The following is a 23,535-nucleotide window of genomic DNA, read 5'->3' on the forward strand; positions in this document are numbered from 1 at the left end:
GATAGGAGCAGCAGCTCTGGAACCCACTTAACTAAGAAGGTCCACACCCTCTGCCCTCTGGACCTAAGAAGAAGACTCTGCAACCCAGTCCTTGGAAATCCAGTGGCTCATGCCAAGCCCCGCATTTTCCGCCCTGTTGCTTTAAGTGGGCAGAGTGTAACTGAGGAATCCTCCTCGCGACCAGTGGGCTGGAGCCAGTTTGTGTGTTCTGGAAGTATCTCCGTAGGATGAAGGGAGATCGCAAGCTCCAGGGAGTCTGGATTACATATGTGCCTGTTTCAGGAGTCCTAGGGCGGTTATTGACAGAAAAGGGCCGAGCCCACGGACGAGTCTTTCTTGCACCATGCAAGGGTCTCTCTGTCCTCCACCTCTTGCAAGGCTTTTCAGCGCCAACGAGGGCGTGCCTATTGACTTAGGGCGGATCTCAGTCCGGCTCCACCAGCCTCTGCGCGGGGCTCGGCTGAGGCTCCGCCCGTGCGGGTGCCTAGTCCCGCCTGGTGCTTGCTAAGGGTCCCCGGGCTGCCGTGGCCAAGCCCGGTGCCCCCGGTCCGTATGCAGGTAGCCACGGGGCTACGCGCGACGTGCTATAGCTGCAGCCGGGGCTGCGGCGCCAGGTGAGTGGTTTGCCGAGACCCCGACACTGTGTTGGTGGGGTCCCCGACGGCGAACCAGGACCCCTATCTCATGCTGGGGGGAGGGGTCCCCGCATGTCTACACCAGGGTCTTATCCGATGGCTGAGGGTCAAGGCGGTGGGTCCTCCGGGATCCAGTCCCAGGTGTGGGGTTGAGTACCAGCTGCGTCCTGCAGTGGGCGAGCTGCGGGCACAGTCCGGAGTTTGTGTGCTCTGCAGCCAGCAGCTGGCAGCTCAGTTTGCTTCTCTCTGAAAGAAGCACCGGTTCCCGGGTGCTGAGGGAGGCCTGGCTGCGCTGTGTCCCATTGGTCAATTCCGGGCCTGGGGAGTGCAGAGGAGCGCAAACACCCTCTTATCACAGCCTCTGTAAAGCGCAGTGGGGTGGGAGTGGGGAAAACAAACCCGTTATCTTCTGGGATTGAACCCGGGACTCCAGGCCAGCGCTGTAACCTCGGCTTCTTTGATTTTGTGAGTCTCGTTGGGAGTTTTGCCTCACCTGTCCTCTGTTGCTCTCAATGGTAAAACTTGGAAGTGTTTCCTCCGGAAAATGGTGACCATTATTTCACGGAAGATAATCATAAAAAGCTGTTATTTATGGCAGGCTGGAGTCAGGAGGAAAAAACCCACCAATACATAAAAACAGGCTGGGAAGTCAAGGTCGCAGTTATTTTGATTGACAGGCTTGTTGGCTGAGATTGATTGATGATTGATCGATTGATGATTGATCGATGATTTATTTCTTGCTGTGTAGCCCTTGGCTAGCCTGGAACTTACGGTCCAACCAACTTAACCTGGACTTGCATCCCAAGAGCTGGTTACAGGCTTGTCTCACTTTCTGATGTAACTTTAATAAATGGTGGGAAATCTCTGCCTGTGACCTTTCAAAGGTTCCTGTGGTCTCCCTGCATGGTGCTCAAAGCCATTTTGTTTAAAAGAAGGTCCCTTCTTGCTCCGAGTTCTGTTTCACGATCCTCTAGGTGCCTCAGTTTCCTCCCTGTAAAATGGGGCAATGAGTACAGTGGCCTCTACATTCTGCAACTGTAAGGACTGCAACTGTAAGCAAAACAAAACAAAATAAAAAACCAAAAGCCTTACAACTTCAGGGCTGTTTGGAAGGTAGCCACAAAAAAATTAGGTGGAGCCAAACATAACTTGCCTGTTCACTTAAGGTTAGACCCTGATACTGAGCCTGCTGCCCTGTGGCTAAGCATCCTCTTGGAAGATGGTTCCAGAACCCTTGGAGCTAGAGAGAGGGCCCTTCCAGAAAGCTTTGTGCTGGCCAGAACTGCCTGCGCAGCCTCTGAAACAGCTCACACCCCTTCCCCCGCACCCGCACCCTGATTCTCAGCTACTCATCTCTGTGAGGTTACCAGACCAAGGTCTTTTGAGTTGTCATTTTGCACCGGTAGTGGCTTAAATTCATGCTCCTGACTCAGAAAGTATCCCATTCTGCTTTGCATAAACTGTTGTTCCTGGCCTGTGTTCTAGGCAGTTCCTTCTAGGAGTGCATCACACAAGCTAATTCAGGACGGCTTGGGGCCTGACTTGCTCTGGTGTGTAGGATCTAATTCATCCCAGAACCCTCTCAGAATTATCAGGGACTCGAGTGTTAGCCTGCAAGGCTCAAGGGAAACTGAGCCATCTGCCTGCTCTGCAGGTTCGCTTCCCTGCCCTGTTGTTTGTCAGTCTGTCCCCTGCTCCTCCCAGCGTTCAGTATCTAGCTTCTCTGTAAAATGGGGACAATGGGGGCTTCTGCTTTATGGGATACCTAGGATCAGGTGAGACTGAGGTGCATATTTAGGGGCTGGAGAGATGGCTCAGTGGTTAAGGCACTGCCTGCTCTGGCTAAGAGCTTGGGTTTGGTTCTCAGCAACCACATGATGGTGCACAACTGTCTCTAACTCCAGATCCCAGCAGTTTGACGCCTTCTTCTGGCCTCAGTGGGCTCAGAGGGCACACGTGTGGTACATATACATACATACAGGCAAGACACTCATACACAAAACTCTGTTGGGTAATTTTTTCAGTGTGTGTGTGTTTGGTGGTGCAGGGGATCAAGCCCAGGCAGGACCTCCTGCATGCCAAGCTCATGTCTTACCATTGGGCTCCACCCCAAGGCCTGTGGAATCTTAGCAGACTCGAGTCCCGAGCCACAGCCTATTTTTCTTTCCTATTTGTTTATGGTGGAGATCTGTTTAAGAAAACCATTGTTTATTAGCTGTGAGATTTTGGCCAAATTATTTCGCTTCTCTGAGTTCCACTTTCCTTCTTTATAAGATTGTACTAAAACTCTCAGACTCTTCAGGTGGCAGGGCAGTTAAACAGGCACTGATTACAAACTGTGTGGAGTACGCCAGCTTTTCTGCTGAGCTCCTCCGAGGACATCATCTTTACCTCAGAAACCCTTCCTAATTCCTATTTTCATATTGCAACGCTTTTGTCTTGGGAGCATTTCTGTCTGTCTGTCACGAGTTGTTTGTATGTGTTGATTTTGTGGCTCCACCTTCGGTGGTCCTAGGAGGGCAGAGTTGCTTCTTGTCCACCCCTTCCATCTCTGATTCCTTCTCCTAGTAGGTGCCCAGTAGAAACTGTGGGTCTTAAATGAATGAGGCTTTGCTTAAGGTGCGCACGGGGCTGATTCACTCATGAAGCACCCATCAAGTTCACACTGTTGACTCAGCAGAAAGATAGAGCCCTGGTCAGAGATTTCAGTCGCAGCATTAGTCTGGGTGAGAGGTTACTTTTATTACTCTTCTCCTTACTCTAACTGAATATGTCACAGAAGTGACTCAGAAACAGGTCTGTTCTGGCTCACAGTTCAAGGGGAGACAGCCCACCATGGTGGAGAAGGCACGGCAACAGAAGTGTGAGGCCAGTGGTCACCTGTGTCCACAGGACACAGAGAACAGACAGGAAGCGAGGCTGGGCTTTAAAACCCCAAGGCACAGCCCCAGTGATCCAATGCTCCAGCGAGGCTCCACCTCTAAAGGTTCCACAAGTTTCCAGAACAGCATTACAACCTGGAGACTAAACGTTTCAATAACATGAGCCTATGGGAGAGAGTTCACATTCGAACTCCAACAGAAATGGGCTTCAACATTACATTGTGTTAACAAAACAAAAAACAACAGGCCAACCACCGAGCATGAGCCCCTCCCTCCTCTAAACCGGGGAGACATTGACTAGTTTATGCAGAGGGAGCATGTCAGCATCTGCGGGTGGGTATCTCTCAGAGAAGCAACTGCACATCTTTCAGGGGACAGAATAGGAACAAAGATGGAAGATGGCGGGTAACTAGAGTGGTTTTTTATACATTGTTGCTTCATTGTATTGTTTGCATTCATTGCTTTGAGTAGAATCTGGGAAGGGAAGGCCAGCTTTGCCGAAGTTGCCTTGCTGTGTGGTGTTGGACTTCCCCTGCAAGGTCTGGGGGTGGCGAATCAACACTTAACCTAGAAAGTGCATTTGAAGGGCACAGATGTTTCCAAAATGAAAATCACGTGGGCCTTTTATTTTTTTGGTTCCTGTTGGTAACAGCATTTTCTTCACTGCAGGAGAGAATAAGTTGTACCTGCCCACTGAGGGAGAGGTCTGGGAAGCAGAGGAATGCCTCTCATCACAGCCCCTGCCTCCCTTCACACCCATCTTTCCTTCATCCTCTCATTTTCTGGGAAAGCAGCTGTTTATATCTTCCAAGCTACTTCCCATCTGTCTTTCAAAAAGCATTCTTAGGACTTTTCATGGGGTTTGTCCCCATGACAGTGTTTTGGAAAGCAGGTGCCTGCCCCTCTCTGTCCACATCACAGGCCACATTAGCTCACAGTTGCCATTTCTTCTGCCTCCCAGTGGGGTTCTGTGGTCTGTGCATTAGCCAGGAAAAAACAACAAGCAAAAACTGCATGGAGTTCCAAGAGCCTTCCCATGGAGCTCTGTAGGGCAGAGCTGAGACCCTCAGCCTTGACGTCTAATGCACCTGCAGAGTGAATGCTTATCCAGGAGAGGCCCCAGGCAATCAGTGTGCAGGAGAAAACCACCTGGAAACCCTCATCTGCGATATCAGATGTTCCTGAACCAACTCAGTTGTGGGCCAGAGGCTCCGTGGCTTACGGGTTTCTTCAGAGCAGTGAGTATGGTGAAATAATCACATCTGTGATTCTTAGCCTTCATGAGGCAGGAGGATTACTACAAATTTGAGTCTAAACTAGGTTACATGGTGGTTTCAGAGGCGATTCTGGGCTACCAGGGAGATCCTTTCTCAAACAGGAAACAAACCAAAAAGCTCCAAATGGGTGTGTGTGTGGCACTAATGAGCAGAGTCTTCATCCAGTTCTTTTAGTTGGAGGCTGTAAGGGGCTCTGTACCGCTGCCCTCAGAGAAATGTCCAAGTTCTGCTGTCTTTCTTAGAGACACAGATCTGGAGAGAGGCTGGGGAAGAGACTCAGCCAATAAACTGTTTGACAGCATGAGAACCTGAGTTTGATCCCCAGAGCTCATGGGGGGGGGGGGGGGAAGCCAGGCCTAATGAAAGATGCTGAGGACGCAGAAACAGGAGAATTCCAGGGGCTCAGCCAGTCAGCCTAGTGGACTTGGTGAGTTCCAGGCCAGAGACACTGTCTCAAGAGGAGACAATCTCACCTGAGGCCCCAACACACTATTGCACCTGAACACATACATATATACAAAATAGACACAGGCCCCACCCACCACCCAACCACCTTTTCTTCTTATTCAGCAGGTTCTCACTACATTTCTTAAGCTGTCTTGGAACTCATGACATAGCCCAGCTTCACCCTGAACTTCAGATTCTCTGGACCCAGCCTCCTGAACACTGTTTACAGAGCAGTACAACGGATGGTACAGGTGTTTAAAGCTAGTATGCAGTAAATGCAGCTGATGTTGACTGAATGCTCTGTCTAAGAGGACGGAAGATTGTCAGGGCCCAGAGGATGCTCCGATGAAATATTAGGTGTGAGCCCCCAGGTCCGCTTTCACTCTCTGAATGTATACCATCTCCCTGATTGGAGACTTAAACTTCCTGCCTGAGTTTACATGGCAGCCAGGGGCCAGCAGCCCTTGCATCACCATGGAGACACACAGGACTGTGCTCTAACTAGCTATCACTGCTTTAAATGGGTCTCCTAGGCAACCGCACTGACTTACTGGAGAGAGACAAGACCCAGCTCACCTGGTGTCATGGCACTTCCCGTTTCCTTCCAGTTAGCACTTCTGGCTTATCACTTCTTTAAAGATTTTTTTTAAATTTTTGTTTATTTGTGCATGCATGTGTGCACATGCATGAGTGTGTATGTGTAAGTGTACATGCTGAGGCACACTTGTGAAGATCAGAGGATAACTTTTGAGACTCAATTCTCTCCCTCCACTGAGGGTTCCAGGGATGGAGTCTCAGGCTGGTGTGGCAGGTGTATTTACACCCTGGGCCATCTGTGTGGCCCTTATTGCTTCTGTTACACAGTCACCACAGTTACCCCTGGGACATGTGACAGAAAGCAAAATGGCTGATGGGGGTGTGTGTGTGTCAAATCCACATCTCAGAACTTAAAATACCGAGAGGGCAAGCTATTCAGAGAAAGAGTTAGAAGTGGCTTGTTTTTTATTTCTCTATGGGCTGACAGCAATTTTAGATTCTGGGCATCGTTGTTACTATGGTAACAGTGGTGTTAAGGGTATACATGATAGGGTTATTTTATTGCTTTTAAAATATTTATTGTGCTGAGTTTGGTCACATAAGCCTGCAAGCACACACCTGCAGTTGTGACTCAGGAAGCAGAGGCAGGTGGGTTTCAAGCTCACGGCCAAGGTCAAGTTTCAATGAACACAAATTCTTGTCTCATAAGAAAGCAAACAAAACAAAAGCAATCCCCCCAAAATAAAACACAGGGCACGCACACACGTGTACACACATACACACACACACACCCCAATTCATCCACGAGGGCCCGGTAGAAATGAGACTAATGCTTAGATTACCAAAAGGCTTTATAAGTTTGGTAATGCTCAATAACAAGACGCCCACACAATCAGAGGTGTAACCTAATACCCAACCTAGATATACCAACTACCTTTGACTGCTAGAGACATGTGAACGTCCGCTGCCACGTTTCCTCCCCCTCTCTCTCGTCCTCTTTCTTCCTCTTCTTCTCCTTACTCCTTCCACCTTAGCTCCTCCCAACTTTCAGGAAAATATGCTGCTACAGATCTCCTTGGAAGCACTGACCAAATCCAGTGTACATGAAGCTCCCTGGCGTGTTTCTGACCTCACAGGCTCATGAGAGGCTTGCACACTGTGCTGGTGCTATGGTGGAACAAGAGGTAGAAGGCCCAAACCACTGAGATCTGAGATTAGTGAGGGAGATCCCGCTGCCCAGTCCTAGCCGTGTCCTCTGTGACAGTCCATACCTAAGCCACTGCCCAAGTGAGGGTCTGCTGTCTATGCCTCCTGACCTGGTCTTGTCTCCAGGATGAGACGGCTGAAGCTTGGCAGACACAGTGCCTGATTCTGACTTTTCCTTTGATCCTGTGGTTTATTGAGGATGCTAGAGGATCTGATCTCATAGCTGATTGGCAAGTGGGATCTCCTGTAGCCCAAGTTAGCCTCAAAACTGCCCTCTCCATGCCTCTGCCTCCTGGATGCTGGGGCTGGAGGCTTGCATGTCATACCCTGTCATTGTGGATGCATTTGTTAGAGGAAAGTCTTTAGTGCATCTCTGGTATTCCAGGGTCAGTCAAAGGGATACATGCTGGCTCAGGTACAGCCTGTGCCATGGTCCTCAATACCATGTTTCATTCAGATTGCTTTCCAAAAATTTACAATTTTCATGCGTATCAAAGTCATGGGGAATGATGCGGCTGGCCCTGCCCTTCCTAAGCCGCATTGGTTTGTATTTTTTAGCATTAACTGATTGGTGGCTGTTACCACGATATAAAACCTTTGTCTGTTTTTGTTATGGGTTTTTGGGGTGCTGAGGGTGGAATCCTTGGCCTGTGTGTACTAAGTGTTCTACACTGAGCTACAGCCCTGGTGTTATGTCTCATTCTTGAATTCAGCAGTTCTCTCTCGTAATAGACAGCTCTTAGGCGACCACAGGCTTGGCAGGAAAGCCGATCACAGTCGTGTGCTTCAGAGCCAGGAAGTGAGGCTGCCATTTATCTGGCCTTGTTACTGTCCCCACTGTCACCTAACTCTCTTCAGTCCAGCGGCCCCTGTGCCGCGCGCCCTTGTACACCTGTCTGGCTGTCTTTTACAGTCGGGGGAGGGGAAGAAACATTTGAAGATGGATGAACACTAATATTTAAATTCTCTAGATAACCTCTCATCCTGTCATGGTTTTTCTTTTCTTTTTTTAATTTTATTTATTGTATGTATGTGAGAACACTGTTGCTCTCATCAGACACACCAGAAGAGGGCTCCCATTACAGATGGTTGTGAGACACCATGTGGTTGCTGGGAATTGAACTCAGGACCTCTGGAAGAGCAGCCAGTGCTCTTAACCACCGAGCCATCTCTCCAGCCCCTATCATGGTTTTCCTTGGCTGAGTTTTCAGATATCAAGTCAGAACTGCTGCTTAAATTGTGGAGCATGATGACACGTATGATGAAAGTCAGCATCTAAAGCATGTGTCCTGTGCTTCCTCACCTACAGGGAAAGGGCTGCTAGAGAGCCAGAACCTTGCTCTTATGCTGTCTAGTCACACGAGCCCAGGGACAAAACTCACTGCTTCTGGACCTGTCAACTCTCTTGTCATGGAGTTTCCAAGGAAACGCAAAGGAAGTGACTCAGAGCTGCCCCAGTAAGTGCACGCTGTTCTGACTCCATGACATTTTTCGATCAGAAAAAGGGAGCTATGCTTATGTCATTATTTTTGAGTCTGTGCAGCATGGCAGCTGGCCACCGCCTACCGCTGACCTTTCCTTCTGGTGCTGGTGACGATGGACACCTGGGAGGGTCAGCTAGAATCTGGAGGAGATGTTGATGCATAATCAATACACAATGCTCATGGTCACAGCTGACTCCCCTCCTTCCTCTTCAGAATACTCCGCCAGGAGCTAAATATACATGCATGTTTGGCTTAAAAAAAATAGTTCTCCCCTCACTGGCCACCCAGCTTATCAGTTTCAGGCTAACTGGGCCTTGGTGATCGGTTTAATCCTACAAAACTCTTGTTTCTATGTTTACTAAGAACTGTCATTACCAGGTCAATGATAAAGAGAATGTCCAGTCTGCGGTTCCTTGTTGTTTGTGTTGCTGGAAATAAACCCAGGATCTCAAGTGTGCTAGGCAAGATTTGTGTTTCTGAGCCGTACCCCAGCTCCTCGCTGGAGGATTCTAGGCAGGTGCTCCACCACTGAGCTGCACTTCAGCCTGCCCCGACACTCACACCGTCTTTATATTTTGATAAGCCTTAAGCAGTGCAACAGCTGGGCCTCTTCCTAACTTCCACGTGGTTAATCCATCTCCTGCCAATAATCCTGTTATTACTTACTGAACTCTGTACTCTACCTGGGTTGCCCTGGACTCGGAGGGCTGCCCATCTGGGCCACATGGTTCCGGCTCCTTCACATGCCGGCTATGCCTCCCGGTCCTCCACTCTTCTCAGGCATGGCGGCTCTCCTCTCCTTCTCCTGGCATGGTGGATCTCCTTCTCCCCTTCTCTTTGTCCCAAGCCTGGGAATCCTAAAAGTTCCGCCTCTGTCTTTCCTACCCAACCATTAGCTTCTGGCATCTTTATTTACCAATCAGAACCAACTGAGGGCAGGGTCCTGCTAGCTACTTGCCAGCTGGTCCAGGCGAGAGGAGAGAGAGGTCCAGGCCCCACCAGGCCTCTTCTCTGGGGCTGAGCTGAGCGGGACGGTGAGTGTTGATGGCCCAAAAGAAACACACTGAGCCCGGGGAGTCTTGTCGAAGGAGGAACTCAACTCTATTGCATCAGCCTCTCACTTATATAAATTTGGAACATAGGGAGGAGGATTTTTGGTGAGGTAGGGGGTGGGGAAGGGTGATGGAGGGTATGGGGTGACTGACAGGGCCAATGGCAAAGCTTTACATCAGCAATGGCAGGGCAGAGGCAGGGCCAAACAGTTCTTGCTGAGTCACCCCATATGGAAGTGACTAAGATAGGTCTCAAAACTCAAGCCAGGCTTAGGCTCTCCCATAAGGCCGCAGAAACTCGAGCCAGGCTGGGGTTTGTCCTCAAGGCCCAAACCAGGACCAAAATGGGGCCCAACAGGGTCCCTAGTGTCTTACATGCAGACACTCCTGTAAGCAGTTTTGGGGACCAAAATTAACATTATAATATAAGCAACATTGGGCCACACTCTCTCTGTCTCTCTTTCTCTCTCTTTCTTTCTTCCTTCTTTTCTTTCTTTCTTTCTTCCTGTCTCATCCCCTCTTTCCCCTCTCACTTATGCAGCATGTAGCCTGAGATAGTCTTTAATTACTCTCCCAAATCTAGGATTATGTAGTGAAAGCATTAGGGACAGATCTGAGGCTGGCACTGCACGTGAGTGAAGAAGCCATGAAGTTTCCCACTTTACTCGAAGGGCAGAGTTCTGAGTCAGCGGGGAGAACACAGAAGATCCTAGATCTTTATAACCCCCTTCTCATCGGGATCTTTCATCTCTTAGCTCTGATCCCCAGGACAATGGTGCTGGTGTGATTCGACTACCAGCCCCACAGTACTTCCCAAGCCAATTGCACATGACTGGAAGATTTCTTCCTCTTCTTACTGCCTGTATTCTTTACCTTTCTCCTGTTAACAACATGTACAAGTGGACAGCCACAGGCCTACGAACATGTCCCTTCATCCTGAGTTATCAATTGATAACAAATGACAGTTCCCTCCTATTAGGATTTGGGGTTTTGGTTTTTGTATTTTTTAGATTTTTGGGTTTCGTCATTTTTTGAGACATAACTTCAGTATGTAAGCATACCTACACTGGAACTCACATCGTAGCACAATGTAGCTCAGGCTGGCCTAGAACTTCATACATTCAGAGTGGGTCTTCCTTTCTAGGTTAAACCTCTCTAGGAATACCTTCTTAGAAATGCCCAGTAGGGCTGGTTAAGAGCACTGGCTGCTCTTTCAAAGGTTCTGAGTTCAATTCCAGCAACCACATGGTGGCTCACAACCATCTGTAATGGTATCTGGTGCCCTCTTCTGGTGTGTCTGAAGACAGCTACAGTATACTCATATAAAATACATAAATAAAATCTTGAGAGAGAGAGAGAGAGAGAGAGAGAGAGAGAGAGAGAGACAGAGAGACAGAGAGAGAGACAGAGAGAGAGAGAAGAAATACCCAGAGGTGTGTCTCCTAGATGATTATAACAAGGTCAAGATGGAGATTCACCATCCCAGGGGTGACCCACGACCTCTTTCCTTCCAGGTCAGAATTCATGACAGACACAACGGTGGAAAGCCTTCCCCAGAATCCCTTTACCTCTCTTCTTTCAACAAGAACAGGAGAAGCAACGCCCAGTGGCATCAGGTAAGTTCCCCTGCTGGTCTCCCTGCCATGAAAGAGGGTGTTGCCTGTGACTAAGCTCTGTGCTCCTCAGGGGTTCACCCTGCCCCAGTCCTCCTCTGCTCCCACCATTTTCTGTGATTTTTCAAAACATAGTTTTTGCCAGATGCTGGATGTCCCTGGTGTCTCACTCAGGCTGAGGAAGGCAGTCCATGGACATGTGAGCATTTTTGTGCCCATAGCCCCAGATTATTTTTATATATTTGTAAAGAAGATCCTGTGAGACTGGCCACTTTCCTATGGTTCTATTGGCTTTGGGTAGATAGCTGATCCTCTCAAAGAAATGGTGACCAGATTCTGTGGTATGTAGTCATCTGACGCTTATCAAGAATCTACTATGTAGTGTTAAAGAGATGTCTCAGCAGTTAAGAGCACTTGCTCTTGCAGAGGGCCCGAGTCTGGATCCCAGTACCACAGAATAACAAAATCAATCTTGGAAAAAAAAAAAAGATTTACATATCTGAGTGTTGGCCCAAATGTCTGCACCACATGTGTGTGTGCAGTGCCCACAGATCCCAGAAGAGGGTGCCGGACTCTGGAACTGGAGTTACAGGCAGTTGTGAGTCACCTGTGGGTGTAGAAACAGAACCCAGGTTTTCTACAAGAACAGCCGTGCTCTTAAGCAATGAGCCATTTCTTTAGCCCTCAATTAAAGAAAAAGAAAAATAAAGGAGCCTACTGTGTGACACCTGGTAGAGTAAGTCACACTGTGTTTCAAATGGAGAGCAGTGTCCTTTGGGTGAGGATTGTTGACTGGCAATTTTGGAAGTGTGGGTAGCACAGAGCAGGAGAAGGAAGCTCGATTTAAAAGCTTCGGGAGCCATGCACAGCCCCAGAGTGAGGCTGATGGTGACTGGAGACGGGGAGACATAATTGTGGAATATGGTAAAAACCAGACTCTATTGAGCTCCGTGACAGTTAGACCCTTTGAGGGAAAGAAAAGGGAGGGTTGGGAATGAATATCTGTGTCTGGACATCCAAGGTCCACCACAGAGAGGGAGGGGAACGTGGGGGGGGCAGGTGAGGGGGGCAGGTGGGTGGAGCACGTGGGAGGGGCACGTGGGAAGGGCACGTGGGAGGGGCACGTGGGAGGGGCACGTGGGAGGGGCACGTGGGAGGGGCACGTGGGAGGGAGGGAGGGAGGAGATCCGAAGGGGGAGGGGAGATGCAGGGAACGCATTTAGTTTGGAATTTTTTTTTGTTTTTAGTTGCAGATTTCTTGGGAGGCATTTGGGGGCAGGACTGCTTCCAAAGGCCGAAGGAAGAATTATGACAGATGTTTTTTATAGTACATAGCCAGGGAGCCGTGGGGAGCCCCAAGGAGCCATGGGGAGCCGTGGGGAGCCACAGGCAGGGGTGCATTCTCCTCGGTGCTCTGCAGAGTGGAGACATAGGCACCAAGCACAATCATGGTGGCACTAATATTTAAGGCGGAGTAAGTTGTCTAAGGTGCTGAGCCTGGCAAAGAGAACCATGGAGGCCGAGGAGGGGGAGGAGTCACCGAAGCCAAGGGCTCAGAGGGCAAAGGTCCTGTCAGTTTGATAATTCGAGTTCAAGCCTTAGAACTCATGAAAAGTGCAAAGAGGCCCAACTCCTCAGAGCTGTTGCCGGGACTCCATCTGCGTGCTGTGGTGTGCACCCCCATGATGATGATGATGGTGATGGTGATGATGGTGATGGTGGTGATGGTGGTGGTGGTGGTGATGATGATGGTGGTGGTGGTGATGGTGATGATGGTGATGGTGGTGGTGATGGTGATGGTGGTGGTGGTGATGGTGATGATGGTGATGGTGGTGGTGATGATGGTGATGGTGGTGATGGTTGTGATGGTGGTGATGGTGGTGGTGGTGATGGTGGTGATGATGATGGTGATGGTGGTGATGGTGGTGGTGGTGATGGTGATGATGGTGATGGTGATGATAGTGATGGTGGTGGTGGTGGTGATGGTGATGATGGTGATGGTGGTGGTGGTAGTGATGGTGATGATGGTGGTGGTGATGGTGATGGTGATGATGGTGGTGGTGATGGTGATGGTGATGGTTGTGATGGTGGTGATGGTGGTGGTGGTGATGGTGGTGATGATGATGGTGATGGTGGTGATGGTGGTGGTGGTGATGGTGATGATGGTGATGGTGATGATAGTGATGGTGGTGATGGTGATGGTGGTGATGGTGGTGATGGTGGTGGTGGTGATGGTGATGATGGTGATGGTGGTGTTGGTAGTGATGGTGATGATGGTGGTGGTGATGGTGATGGTGATGATGGTGGTGGTGATGGTGATGGTGATGGTGATGGTTGTGATGGTGGTGATGGTGATGGTGGTGGTGGTGATGATGGTGATGGTGGTGGTGGTGATGGTGATGGTGATGGTGATAAGGAGGAGGAGAATGGTGGTGATGATAGTGGTGATGGTGATGATGAGGAGGAGGAGGAAGAGGAGAAGGATGGTGGTGATGGTAATGATACTGGTGATGGTAGATGTTGGTGATCGATAGTAGCAGTAGTAAATGAAATATAAATTGTAAAATATTTTCTAGGATGGTAGGCAGGGTGTGGACTTATCATTGGTCTGCTGCTTTTGAGACAGGGTGTAGTTGCATAGACCAGGCTGGCCTTGAACTTGCAGTGGTTTTTCTACATTGGTTTCCAAGTGCCGGGCCTGCAGGCTTGAGCCACCATGCTCTTAAACATGGAGAAGGGCCTGGGAGTGACGGCTCCAGTGGAGACTGCGTGCTTTTCAGGAGCTAGCTGGAAACCAACGACTTGAGGTCAAAGGTCACAGTAACAACAATGCTAGAGTTAGCGCAGGTGTTGTTCAGAGGAGGGGCTCAAGGGCTTTCTAGACATAATCAGGAGCTGGATGAGAATGGAGCGTGTGCTGTGCACATACCAAGACAGCTTCAACTAGCAGAGGCCGCCTGCTCTCCCACAGGAGGGAGGAAGGAAGCCAGGGCCTCAGAGCACAGGTGTCTCAGCTTAGAAAGTTCATGGTCAGAGGCATTGGATATGGTGGAGGTGTGATGGTTTACAAGCGCTTTTCTCAGAAGCTCTGGCTTCTCACATAAATCTGGGAAGGAGAAGATCCTGAATGTGGTGGGCTGGATCCATACCCCCAGGTGCCTCTGGATGGTGGGGTTTACATTAGCCAAGGAGGTCTGCTTGTCCTTTCTTCACTCAATCCCCCCTCCCTCCTTCCCTCCCTCCCTCCCTCCCTCCCTCCCTCCCCCTCCCTTCCTTCCTTCCTCCCTCCCTCCCTCCCCTTTCCTTCCTTCCTTCCTTCCTTCCTTCCAGGGAAGCCCACAGCCAGACAGAAAAGCGCCGGAGAGACAAGATGAACCGTCTGATTCAGAAACTGTCATCTATGATCCCTCCACACATCCCCAAGGCCCACAAACTGGACAAACTCAGCGTCTTGAGGAGCGCAGTGCAGTACCTGAGGTCTCTGAGAGGTAAGCCAGAACGAGGGCTGCTCCAGGCCAGGCATTGACTCTGTACCAGAATGCTGTTTCTCTGGTCGGTCCTAGCTGCGAAGATTTGGTACAAACATGTCTGCCCACCTTACCCACACACATGCTGAATGGTGACCCCATCTTCATCTGAAAAGGTAGCATGTCAGACACCAGAAATCCCAGCACCAGAAGGTGGAGGCAAGCAGATTAGGAGCTCTGGGCCAGCCTGGGTTACATGAGATCTTGTTTTAAAGCAAAGAAACAAAAGTATAAGAATGGTGTGCACAATGGCTGCCTTCTGTCCTATTTAGAGATCTCTGTCTGTGAAGCCAAACACAGAGCAGGGATTTCAGAGATGAGGTTGTTCTGTGGACATTTCCAGCAACCTGACTGGGCTGCGGCTGCTGCAGAGCAGAGCTGTCTAGATGTCTCTTCGGGGTGCTTGGAGATCTGGTTTCATGAGCCTGTTGGGAAATGCCAGTCTCTATCAGTCCTGAGGGTTGGGCAAGTCGTTTATGTTTCCCTTGAATCCTTAACATTCTCAGGCTCCATCGAGGCCATTCGATACCAGCCCAGAGATCACCCAAGTACCTTCACGTTAGCCTTGTCCCAGGGGGAGGAGAAGCGATGCCACGAGCCAGTGGGCTCATTCGACCCTCATGAATCCAGCACCAGCTGCAAACCTATTCTGTACTGAGCTTGAAGAGAGAGGGGACAGGCGATGAGGCAAAAGTTTCTGTTGTTTTGACGAGGGGGCCAGACCCATAGTGAGGTCATTGTCACCCAGTGCAGGACTGGTAAGATAGCTCAGCAGGTAAAGGAGCTTGTCAGCAAGCCAGACAACCTGAATTTGACCCCCAGGACCCACGTGGTAGAAGGGAACTGACCACCCCCTACACACACACAGACACACACAGACACACACAGACACACACAGACACACATACTCAGACACACACACAGACACACACACACACACAGACATATACACACACACACAGACACACAGACACACACACAGACACACACAGATACACACACAGACACACAGACACACACACACACGTGCAGGGAGGGACTCATCAGGAGACCCATGGTGGTTCCCTGGAGCAGATGCTGTAGTTCCTCTCAGCTCACATGTGGTCAGCTGCTGGTCCACACAGCCTGAGCAAGCCTGACCAGCACAACACTCATTAGTGGGACTGGTTAAGACGTTTGGTTCTGTGATTATATGCAAGCATGTACCCTTATACCCGGCTCCAACAGCTAACTGCTACGACTGTTTGGCTTTTCAATACAGGGTTTCTCTGTGTAGCCCTGGTTGTTCCGGACTCTCTCTGTAGACCAGGCTAGCCTCAAACTCAGAGATCCATTTGTCTCTGCTTCCCACACACCTGCCTTAGAGTGTATGTGTGTGGTGTGTGGTGTGTGGTGTGTGGTGTGTGGTGTGTGTGTGTGTGTGTGTGTATACATGCATACAAGTATTCAAGTGTTAGCAAAGACCAGAAGGAATGCTTGGATCCCTTGGAGCTAGAGCTACAGGCAGATCTGAGCCACCTAATGTAGTTGCTGGGGACCCAACTTGGGTCCTTTGCAAGAGTAGCTCATACTCTTAGCCACTGAGCCATCTCTCCAGTCTCTAATAGCTTATTCTTAAGTTCCCAGTGTGCATGTATTTGGCCAGACTCCCCATAGCTTCAGGCCTAGCTACACAGCCCTGGTTCTGTCTCTAGGATGCCCTCCCTCATCTTCCTGGGTGGGGCTTCCATTTTTGGTTTCTAACTCACTTCTGCAGTGTGTTCTGCTAATCTGTTTCACTGCCCAGTCCTAGGCTGACCCTGGGACTATATGCTTATCCCTCCCTAGATCCTCAGCGTCAGCCCCAGGGCTGCTGTGTGGCAGTAACCAGGGAAAACATAAAATTCAGAGCACAGGCAGATTTCCATGAGTTTGTCTTCTTATGCCAGGGTTTTCTGGTGCTGCTGCTCCAAGGAAACTCTGCCAAAGTATAGGAGGCTTCCTTGTTTCTGGAGTGGGCTTCTGGGTCATCATGGAGCTGGCTTCCAGGTCATCAGTTCAACACTTAGGTTGCAGCTAAATGTGACCTGCAAACCAAGCCAAGGGCAACTTGTGATTCAAGTGGATGTAGCCCCTCCTATCATCGCCAGCAGGAAGGGCTGGGGCTGGGGTGACTTGGTTTATTAAGGACTGCTGGTTCCTAGTCTTCAAAATGACCCGTGTTCTGGGGCGTCTTGACTTTGTGGTGTGACCACTGTGTCCCCTTGTAGCTACCACAGCCACCACACGTTGGCGTTGGATGTTTTGAGAATGTGGTTCCGTCCTGTTCTTGTCACAAGCCAAGCATGGCCCAAGCTTTGCCTTGACGAACTTCTTACCTTTTTCTTCGACTGTCTAGTTGTTTAGAGACTTCCATTTTAATATAATAAGCTCTGAAATAAGATCTCAAATGATTATGTTAGGTACATTTATTTTATTTAGTGCTGGACATTATCAGACGTCTCTATATGATCTTTAAAGGGGTTTTTCTTTCTTCTTCTTCTTTTTTCTTTTTAAAGTCTGTGAGTTTATAATGTTTGTTAAATATTCCAGAATACTGTAGTCTGACACAGGAGGATTGTCATGAGCTAAAGGCCAGCCTGGACTGTAGAGAGAGATTCTGTCTCATGTAGCTCAGTTGGGAGAGCTCTTGCTTAGCATGCATGAAGCTCTGGGTTGCACCCTTAGCACTACGTAAACTGGATGTGGTGGCGCACACCTGTAAATCCCAGCACTTGAGAAGTAGACGTCATGAATGACATAGTGAGTTCAAGGCCAGCCCAGGACACAGAAGCCCGATTTCACAAAAAGAAGCAGAGGAAGAAAGAAAGGAGGCGAGGGGAAGTGAATAGCCACAAAAGTCCCAAGAGACTGTGAATGCCACCTCAAGTCATTGTATCAACAGTGGCCAGGCACTGGCCAGTGTTCCCCAAGCAATTGCTAAGTTTCTTTCTCTGTATTTTTAGTAACTCTGGCCTGTTTGTTTTTAGGCATGACAGAGCTTTACTTAGGAGAAAACTCTAAACCTTCATTTATTCAGGACAAGGAACTCAGTCACTTAATCCTCAAGGTAAGTGGTTATAGCTAGGTTTGGATGGGGGCAGGTTTTCTTGAGTCCACTCTGTTGTAGACACCAGAGAGCCTTTGTCTCACATCTCTTAAATTAGACATGAAGACAAGAAGCTAATGCCTTATTAGTGCATTAGGGGAGAATGCACACTTCCTACAAGGAAGAGCGGTGGACTTGTCTATAGCAGACCCCTGGACTTGTCCACAACAGATACCTTATACCTGGAAACACTCCCCTCAAACCAAGGACCAGCCATACCTGCCACCTCCTCAGAGCCACCCACCTCGAGTCCAGTTCCTGGGGATCTGTCTTCTGAAGATTAGGGATGAGTCATTTGGAGATCTGCTGTCTAAGCCTAGTTCCTCTCAGGCAGGGCTTCTCAGACTCCACAGTGGAGAATTTGATTGACGGTCTTGCCAGGTGCTATGACATCTTACTAACTAGAATGTGCATGCATACTTTTGTCCATTTTTCTTTAACTTTAAAAAAAGTTAGTCTTTTATTTTAACTTGGTCTTTAAGATTTATTTTATTCATGTATCCATTTGTGTCTCTCTGTGCATATGTGGGGGTGGGGTGCCCTCAGAGGACAGAGGTTCTCTTGGAGCAGGGTTACAGGCAGTTGGAATCACCTGACGTGGGTGTTGGAAACCAAACTCTAATCCTCTGACAGAACAGCAAGTTCTCTTAGCTGAACTGTATCTCCCAGTTCCTGGACGGTTCACTTAAAACATTTTATTATATTGGTTTGTCAGGGGAGGGGAATGCATGTCGCAGTGTGTGTGTGTGTGTGTGTGTGTGTGTGTGTGTATCAGAGAACAACCTGTGGGAGTGGGTTCTCTCTTCCCATCATATAGCTCCAAGGATTCTAATTCATGTCATCAGGCTGGTCAGTGAGTGCCTTTACCCACTGAGCCATCTTGCTGACCCAGACAGTGAAGTCTGTGGCTACAAAGGAATCTTTAGGTTGGATAATCATACAAAGTGCTTTGAAAGCCCAGCCGCTGTCACGAAGGTCTTTTCCACTGGCTACTCCTGCTACCCAGCTCCCTGCAGCGTGTGTCTGCCTAAGTCTTCTCCTGATTGTTGCATGCAAGCATGAGTCAGGGCACTAGGCATGTAACTCAGTTGGCGAGTTCCTGCCTATCATGCACACAGCCCTGGGTTTGAGCCTCAGTTCTATGTGCACCCAGTGTGGCGAACGCCTGGAGCCATTGCACTTGGGTGGTGCAGACGGGGATCAGAAGTTCAAAGTGCTCCTTGACTACATAGCAATGTTGAGTTCAGCCCAAACCACATGTGACTATTTTAAAAGAGACAGAAGGACACTGCCCCATGGAGTACTATACCTGGGTCCTGTCCAGCTGTACCCTCTTCTGTGCGGGGTGGACACTGCCCCGTGGAGTGCTATACCTGGGTCCCTGTCCAGCCGTACCCTCTTCTGTACGGGGTGATTAGCTAGCTGAGCGATACAGAAATAGAAAATATATCAGAATATTGAAAATTTATTATTAACATGTGACATCATAATTCAAAAAGCAGAGACAGGGTTCCTATCAAGAATGTCCAGTCTGGAGACATGACCTACAGGTTAAGATCACTGGCTTTTCTTCCAGAGGATCCGGGTTCGATTCCCAGTACCCACATGTGGCTCACAACTATCTTTAATTCGAGTTCCATGGGATCTGATGCCCTCTTCTGCTTCCGTGGCCACCAAATATGTATGTGGTGCACAGACATACATGCACACACACATGCATCTGCACACATGCACACATATACCCACACATATACATACATTCATATGCATGTGCGCGCGCACACACACACACACACACACACACACACACACCATTCAGCCCTTCCTCTCCTGCTTTGCTCAGCATGCCCATAGCAGCGGCTGCAAGCAATGTGTTTGGAGAACTTTGCAGGGTTTCTCTGTGTAGCAGGTGGAATTTGGCAAGGGTGGTTTTATTTTAAGATGTTATCATACAAAGTAATGGAATTTACCGTAACATGGGCACATACATTTGTTTACACTTTGTCCGTCTAACCTTTCCTATCCCCTCCTGTTCTCTCTTGCTGGCCCCTTTCTCACCCTGAATGGTGATTCTGTGTCACGTTGCCCAGCTGTGCCTCTTTTCCTCCCTTTATCCTCCCATCCTGTCTCTTCACCTCTCCTGGTGTCTGTCTACATCCATGGCCCTACATACATGGTAAAGTAGTTTGATAATAAGGGATAGGTCAGCTAAATAACCTACAACTAAAAATTTCATGTTAAAACCTTTATACTAGAATTCATTTGGCATTCTTTACACATCGTATGAAAACTTTAGACTGAAATCTGCTGGCTGTCTAATGGCTCTGGGAGCTTTAGTGCCACAGTAATTTTCTTGAAATCTGAGTGAGTACGAGGGGAATTACTCAGTCTTGGCTCTGCTTTAATCCTAGACAGCAGAAGGCTTCCTATTCGTGGTTGGATGCGAAAGAGGGAGAATTCTTTTTGTTTCTAAGTCCGTCTCCAAAATGCTGCATTATGATCAGGTATCAAACTGCCATGTTTTTCATGTGGTACTGGTTTCTTTTTTTAACAAATTCTACGTTGAAGCTGCGTCTGGTCCCTCCTTCCCTTTGCCACTACATTAGAGCTTGGAGAGAGATGGGTGACGGTGGGGAGAGTGGATTCTCATGACCATCACTGGCATCTCCATCAGGCACTGAGAGGCGATGTCATATGACCATCACTGGTGTCTTCATCAGATACTGAGAGGCAAAGTCATGTGACCGTCACTGGTGTCTCCATCAGACATTGAGAGGCAAAGTCATGTGACCATTACTGGTGTCTCCATCAGACATTGAGAGGCAATGTCATGTGACCATCACTGGTGTCTCCAGACATTCAGAGGTGATGTCATGTGACCATCACTGGGGTCTCCATCAGACACTGAGAGGCAAAGTCATGTGACCATCATTGTCACCTCCTGCAGACATTGAGAGGTGACATCATTTTCTAGGCCCTAGTTTTGTCCAGTGTCACGAGTGGTGCCTGGGGTCAGGAGGCAATGACTAAATAAGACGCCATACATGAGTCTCTGAAAAGTGTGGGCCATCCTTCTTGGTCCCTTCCAGAAGCTCCATCATTGCTTATTACTGAGCTATATGCGTTGAGTAATAGCTTTGATCCAGCTGCTGGCCACACACTTCAGCCACACTGTCCGTGTAGCCAGCCTGCTAACCATCTCCTCATGCTAAGGTCCACTCGCTTCAGGGAGCTGCTGGGACACTTGTCCCCAAAGCAGTCCCACAGAGCACTTGTGTATGTAGCTGCAGAACCCAGGTGGAGAACAGCTTTGATGGGGGATGCCTCCCTCCAGCTTTTACTGCGTTCAGTTCTAGGGTTAGCAGGCAAAGGGACAGAGGACAGAGGGGAAGTCTGAACCTCTGTGTGGGAGGCTGGAGACCAAAGAACCCAAAGTTGGAGACAGCTAGGTGTAAGAATAGATGATCCATCCTCAAATTGGAACATATCACACATACATACATGCTGTACACACATGCACACACACATGTGCACACACACATAGGAAACTAATAAGTCAAGGTAACCTTAAATTCCATATTAGTGATACTGGATACTGACTGTATCTGAGGCCATCGATGTCACTCCCTGTCTGCTCTGGATGACGTTGGGTCCAATGGTTACAAACCTTTGTAACCACACAGTTCTCAGCTTTCCAGAATCAGAAACCTGACAGTGCTGTGTGAGTTCTCCAATTGAACGTATATGAACAGAGCATACGATAGACTGATATAAAAGGTGGATCTCTGGGCTTTTTAGTATAAGCTGTGTAACTGGCTGGTCCGCCTGTTCTGTCTCCTGTAGAACATCTACTGGGGACCAAGGTGAGAGAGGATGGACTAAGGTCTCAACTTCCATGTTTGCCCTTATGGTCCCACACAGGCAATCCATTGGACACTTTGTTTTATTTGAGATAATTTACCAATTCCTATAAGCTGTGTATAAACTCTCTGAAGTGGCCATTCGGAATTCCAGGATTTTGGGGAAATGATAGTCGTGTCAGCTCCTATATCCACTAAACCTAGTATTTCAACACCATTTACTTGAAATTTTAATTTTGGTCTCTGAACATTAACCATTGTTTGCCAGAACACGTTTTCCAGTGATCCCAAATTCCCTCCTTCTTTCTACTGGAGTGGCTTTGCCATTAATACAGGGAAACAGTGACAGCTGAGAAGTCCTGTCAATTGCATTCATTTGCTTCTCTCTCTCTCTCTCTCTCTCTCTCTCTCTCTCTCTCTCTCTCTCCACTTCTTCTCTCTCTCCTTCTCTCTTTCTCTCTTTCCATAAGCCATAATTTTAATTTCTTCTTTAAAAGCCCCATCTATAATACCTGGATACACACTGAATCTTTGGGAAGTTAATCTACTTCTTCCCAGCATCACCCCTACTGTCCCTGGAGGCAAAGGACCATAAACTCCAGTGGATATGTCATAACTCTGAATAAACTCCAGTGGATATGTCATAACACCGAATTTTGAGGGACAGAGTAAGACATTTATCTGTGGCCAGATCCAGACCAGCACCGCCTTCAGCACTGTGTATGAGATAAGCAATATTTAGCTGCTGTTTGTTTTCTCCTGGCTGACCAGAGGGAAACAGCTCATCTTTTTTTTTTTTTTTGCTGTGGGCCCTGGAGCTGGCAGCCCCCCATTTGATTTCCCAACTGTGAGAGATTATTTCTCTTGGGCCTGCACTCACTGGCCCAATGACACCCCTTACCACATCTACAAACCCAGGAAAGCCTAGGTATTGTTTCCAAAGAACCCATTGGCTAGAGGTCCACATTTAGCCTTGCTGCTGGGGTGTGTGAACTCCGCTCAGACTGAAAAAGCCCAGGGGAACTAGGCTATACAACAGCTTCATGACCATTGGTATCACACCACTCAGGGGAGGCAGAATTCAGACTAAGATGAGGACCCCAGCCCCTGTCTCTCCAGGTGAGAAACAGAGGCCCAGGCTGAGGCACAGGCTGTGGTTCCCAAACTCCCAAGACACCAGATGTCACTGGGAACAGAGACTGGAGGGATGATGAAGAGCCTGGGGCTGGGGGAGGAGGAACTGGGCTTAGCTCAGGGGTGGGTGTCTGGAGTGCAGATGCTCCTTCTGCAGGAGACTTAGGTGGCATAGCTCTACAATGAAGAGAGACAGTCCTTGCTTGTCCAAACTTTATTCATAGTGGAAAATGGATCCATACAACTTATTCAGGGTGGACCAGAGTTTAAATAACTTTTGCAGAAAGGAATGTCTGGGAAGGGAAACTTATTGGCTAAACCCTCGGGGTGAGCCCATCTAGAAACCTCATTATCATGGAGAACTCTAGGCTCTATGCTATGTGACTAGTTGTCACTATCCTTATGTGGGGTGTCATGGTCACATGCTCTAGGACAGGAACTGGGTTGGGAGCAAATGCAAACACATACTGTTCTCAATTATGAGACTTGCCGGGTTCCTTAATCTACTTGGCCTTCCCAGTTTTTTGTCTGGTGACACGGTTCTATTTGCCTCACAATTGGCTACTTTATATTAGGTTCTTATATCTACCACCCTTCTTCACCCCAATTCCTTCCAACCCCCGACACTAGGTAGTGAGAAAGAAGGTTACTACTTCCTGCGTCTAGTTCCTTGGGGCAAATCCAATCTTCATTATCATGATATCTCTAACCAGCACTCTAGCAAACAGCAAAAGCAACCAGCAAATAGCAAAAC

General features: G+C 48.6%; 1 protein-coding gene across 6 annotated transcripts in view; it reads left to right on the forward strand.

The window, feature by feature from the left end:
* Positions 1-203: 203 nt before the first annotated feature.
* Bmal2 (basic helix-loop-helix ARNT like 2) overlaps positions 204-23,535 on the forward strand; it is a 43,769-nt gene continuing 20,437 nt past the window's right edge. The window contains exons 1-6 of one of the 6 annotated variants that reach the window (XM_076940857.1): positions 206-614; positions 8,294-8,441; positions 11,035-11,136; positions 14,464-14,621; positions 17,669-17,748; positions 20,199-20,291. In XM_076940857.1, coding sequence (XP_076796972.1) covers positions 8,329-8,441; positions 11,035-11,136; positions 14,464-14,621; positions 17,669-17,748; positions 20,199-20,291 — 546 coding nt within the window. In that variant the 5' untranslated portion in view covers positions 206-614; positions 8,294-8,328. Of the gene's footprint in view, positions 615-8,293; positions 8,442-8,463; positions 9,503-11,034; positions 11,137-14,463; positions 14,622-17,668; positions 17,749-20,198; positions 20,292-23,535 lie in introns of those variants that run through there. The other 5 variants (XM_034511920.2, XM_076940860.1, XM_076940859.1 and 2 more) reach the window with 5 other exon arrangements.

Source organism: Arvicanthis niloticus, chromosome 9 (genome assembly GCF_011762505.2).
Source record: "Arvicanthis niloticus isolate mArvNil1 chromosome 9, mArvNil1.pat.X, whole genome shotgun sequence".
Taxonomy (NCBI): domain Eukaryota; kingdom Metazoa; phylum Chordata; class Mammalia; order Rodentia; family Muridae; genus Arvicanthis; species Arvicanthis niloticus.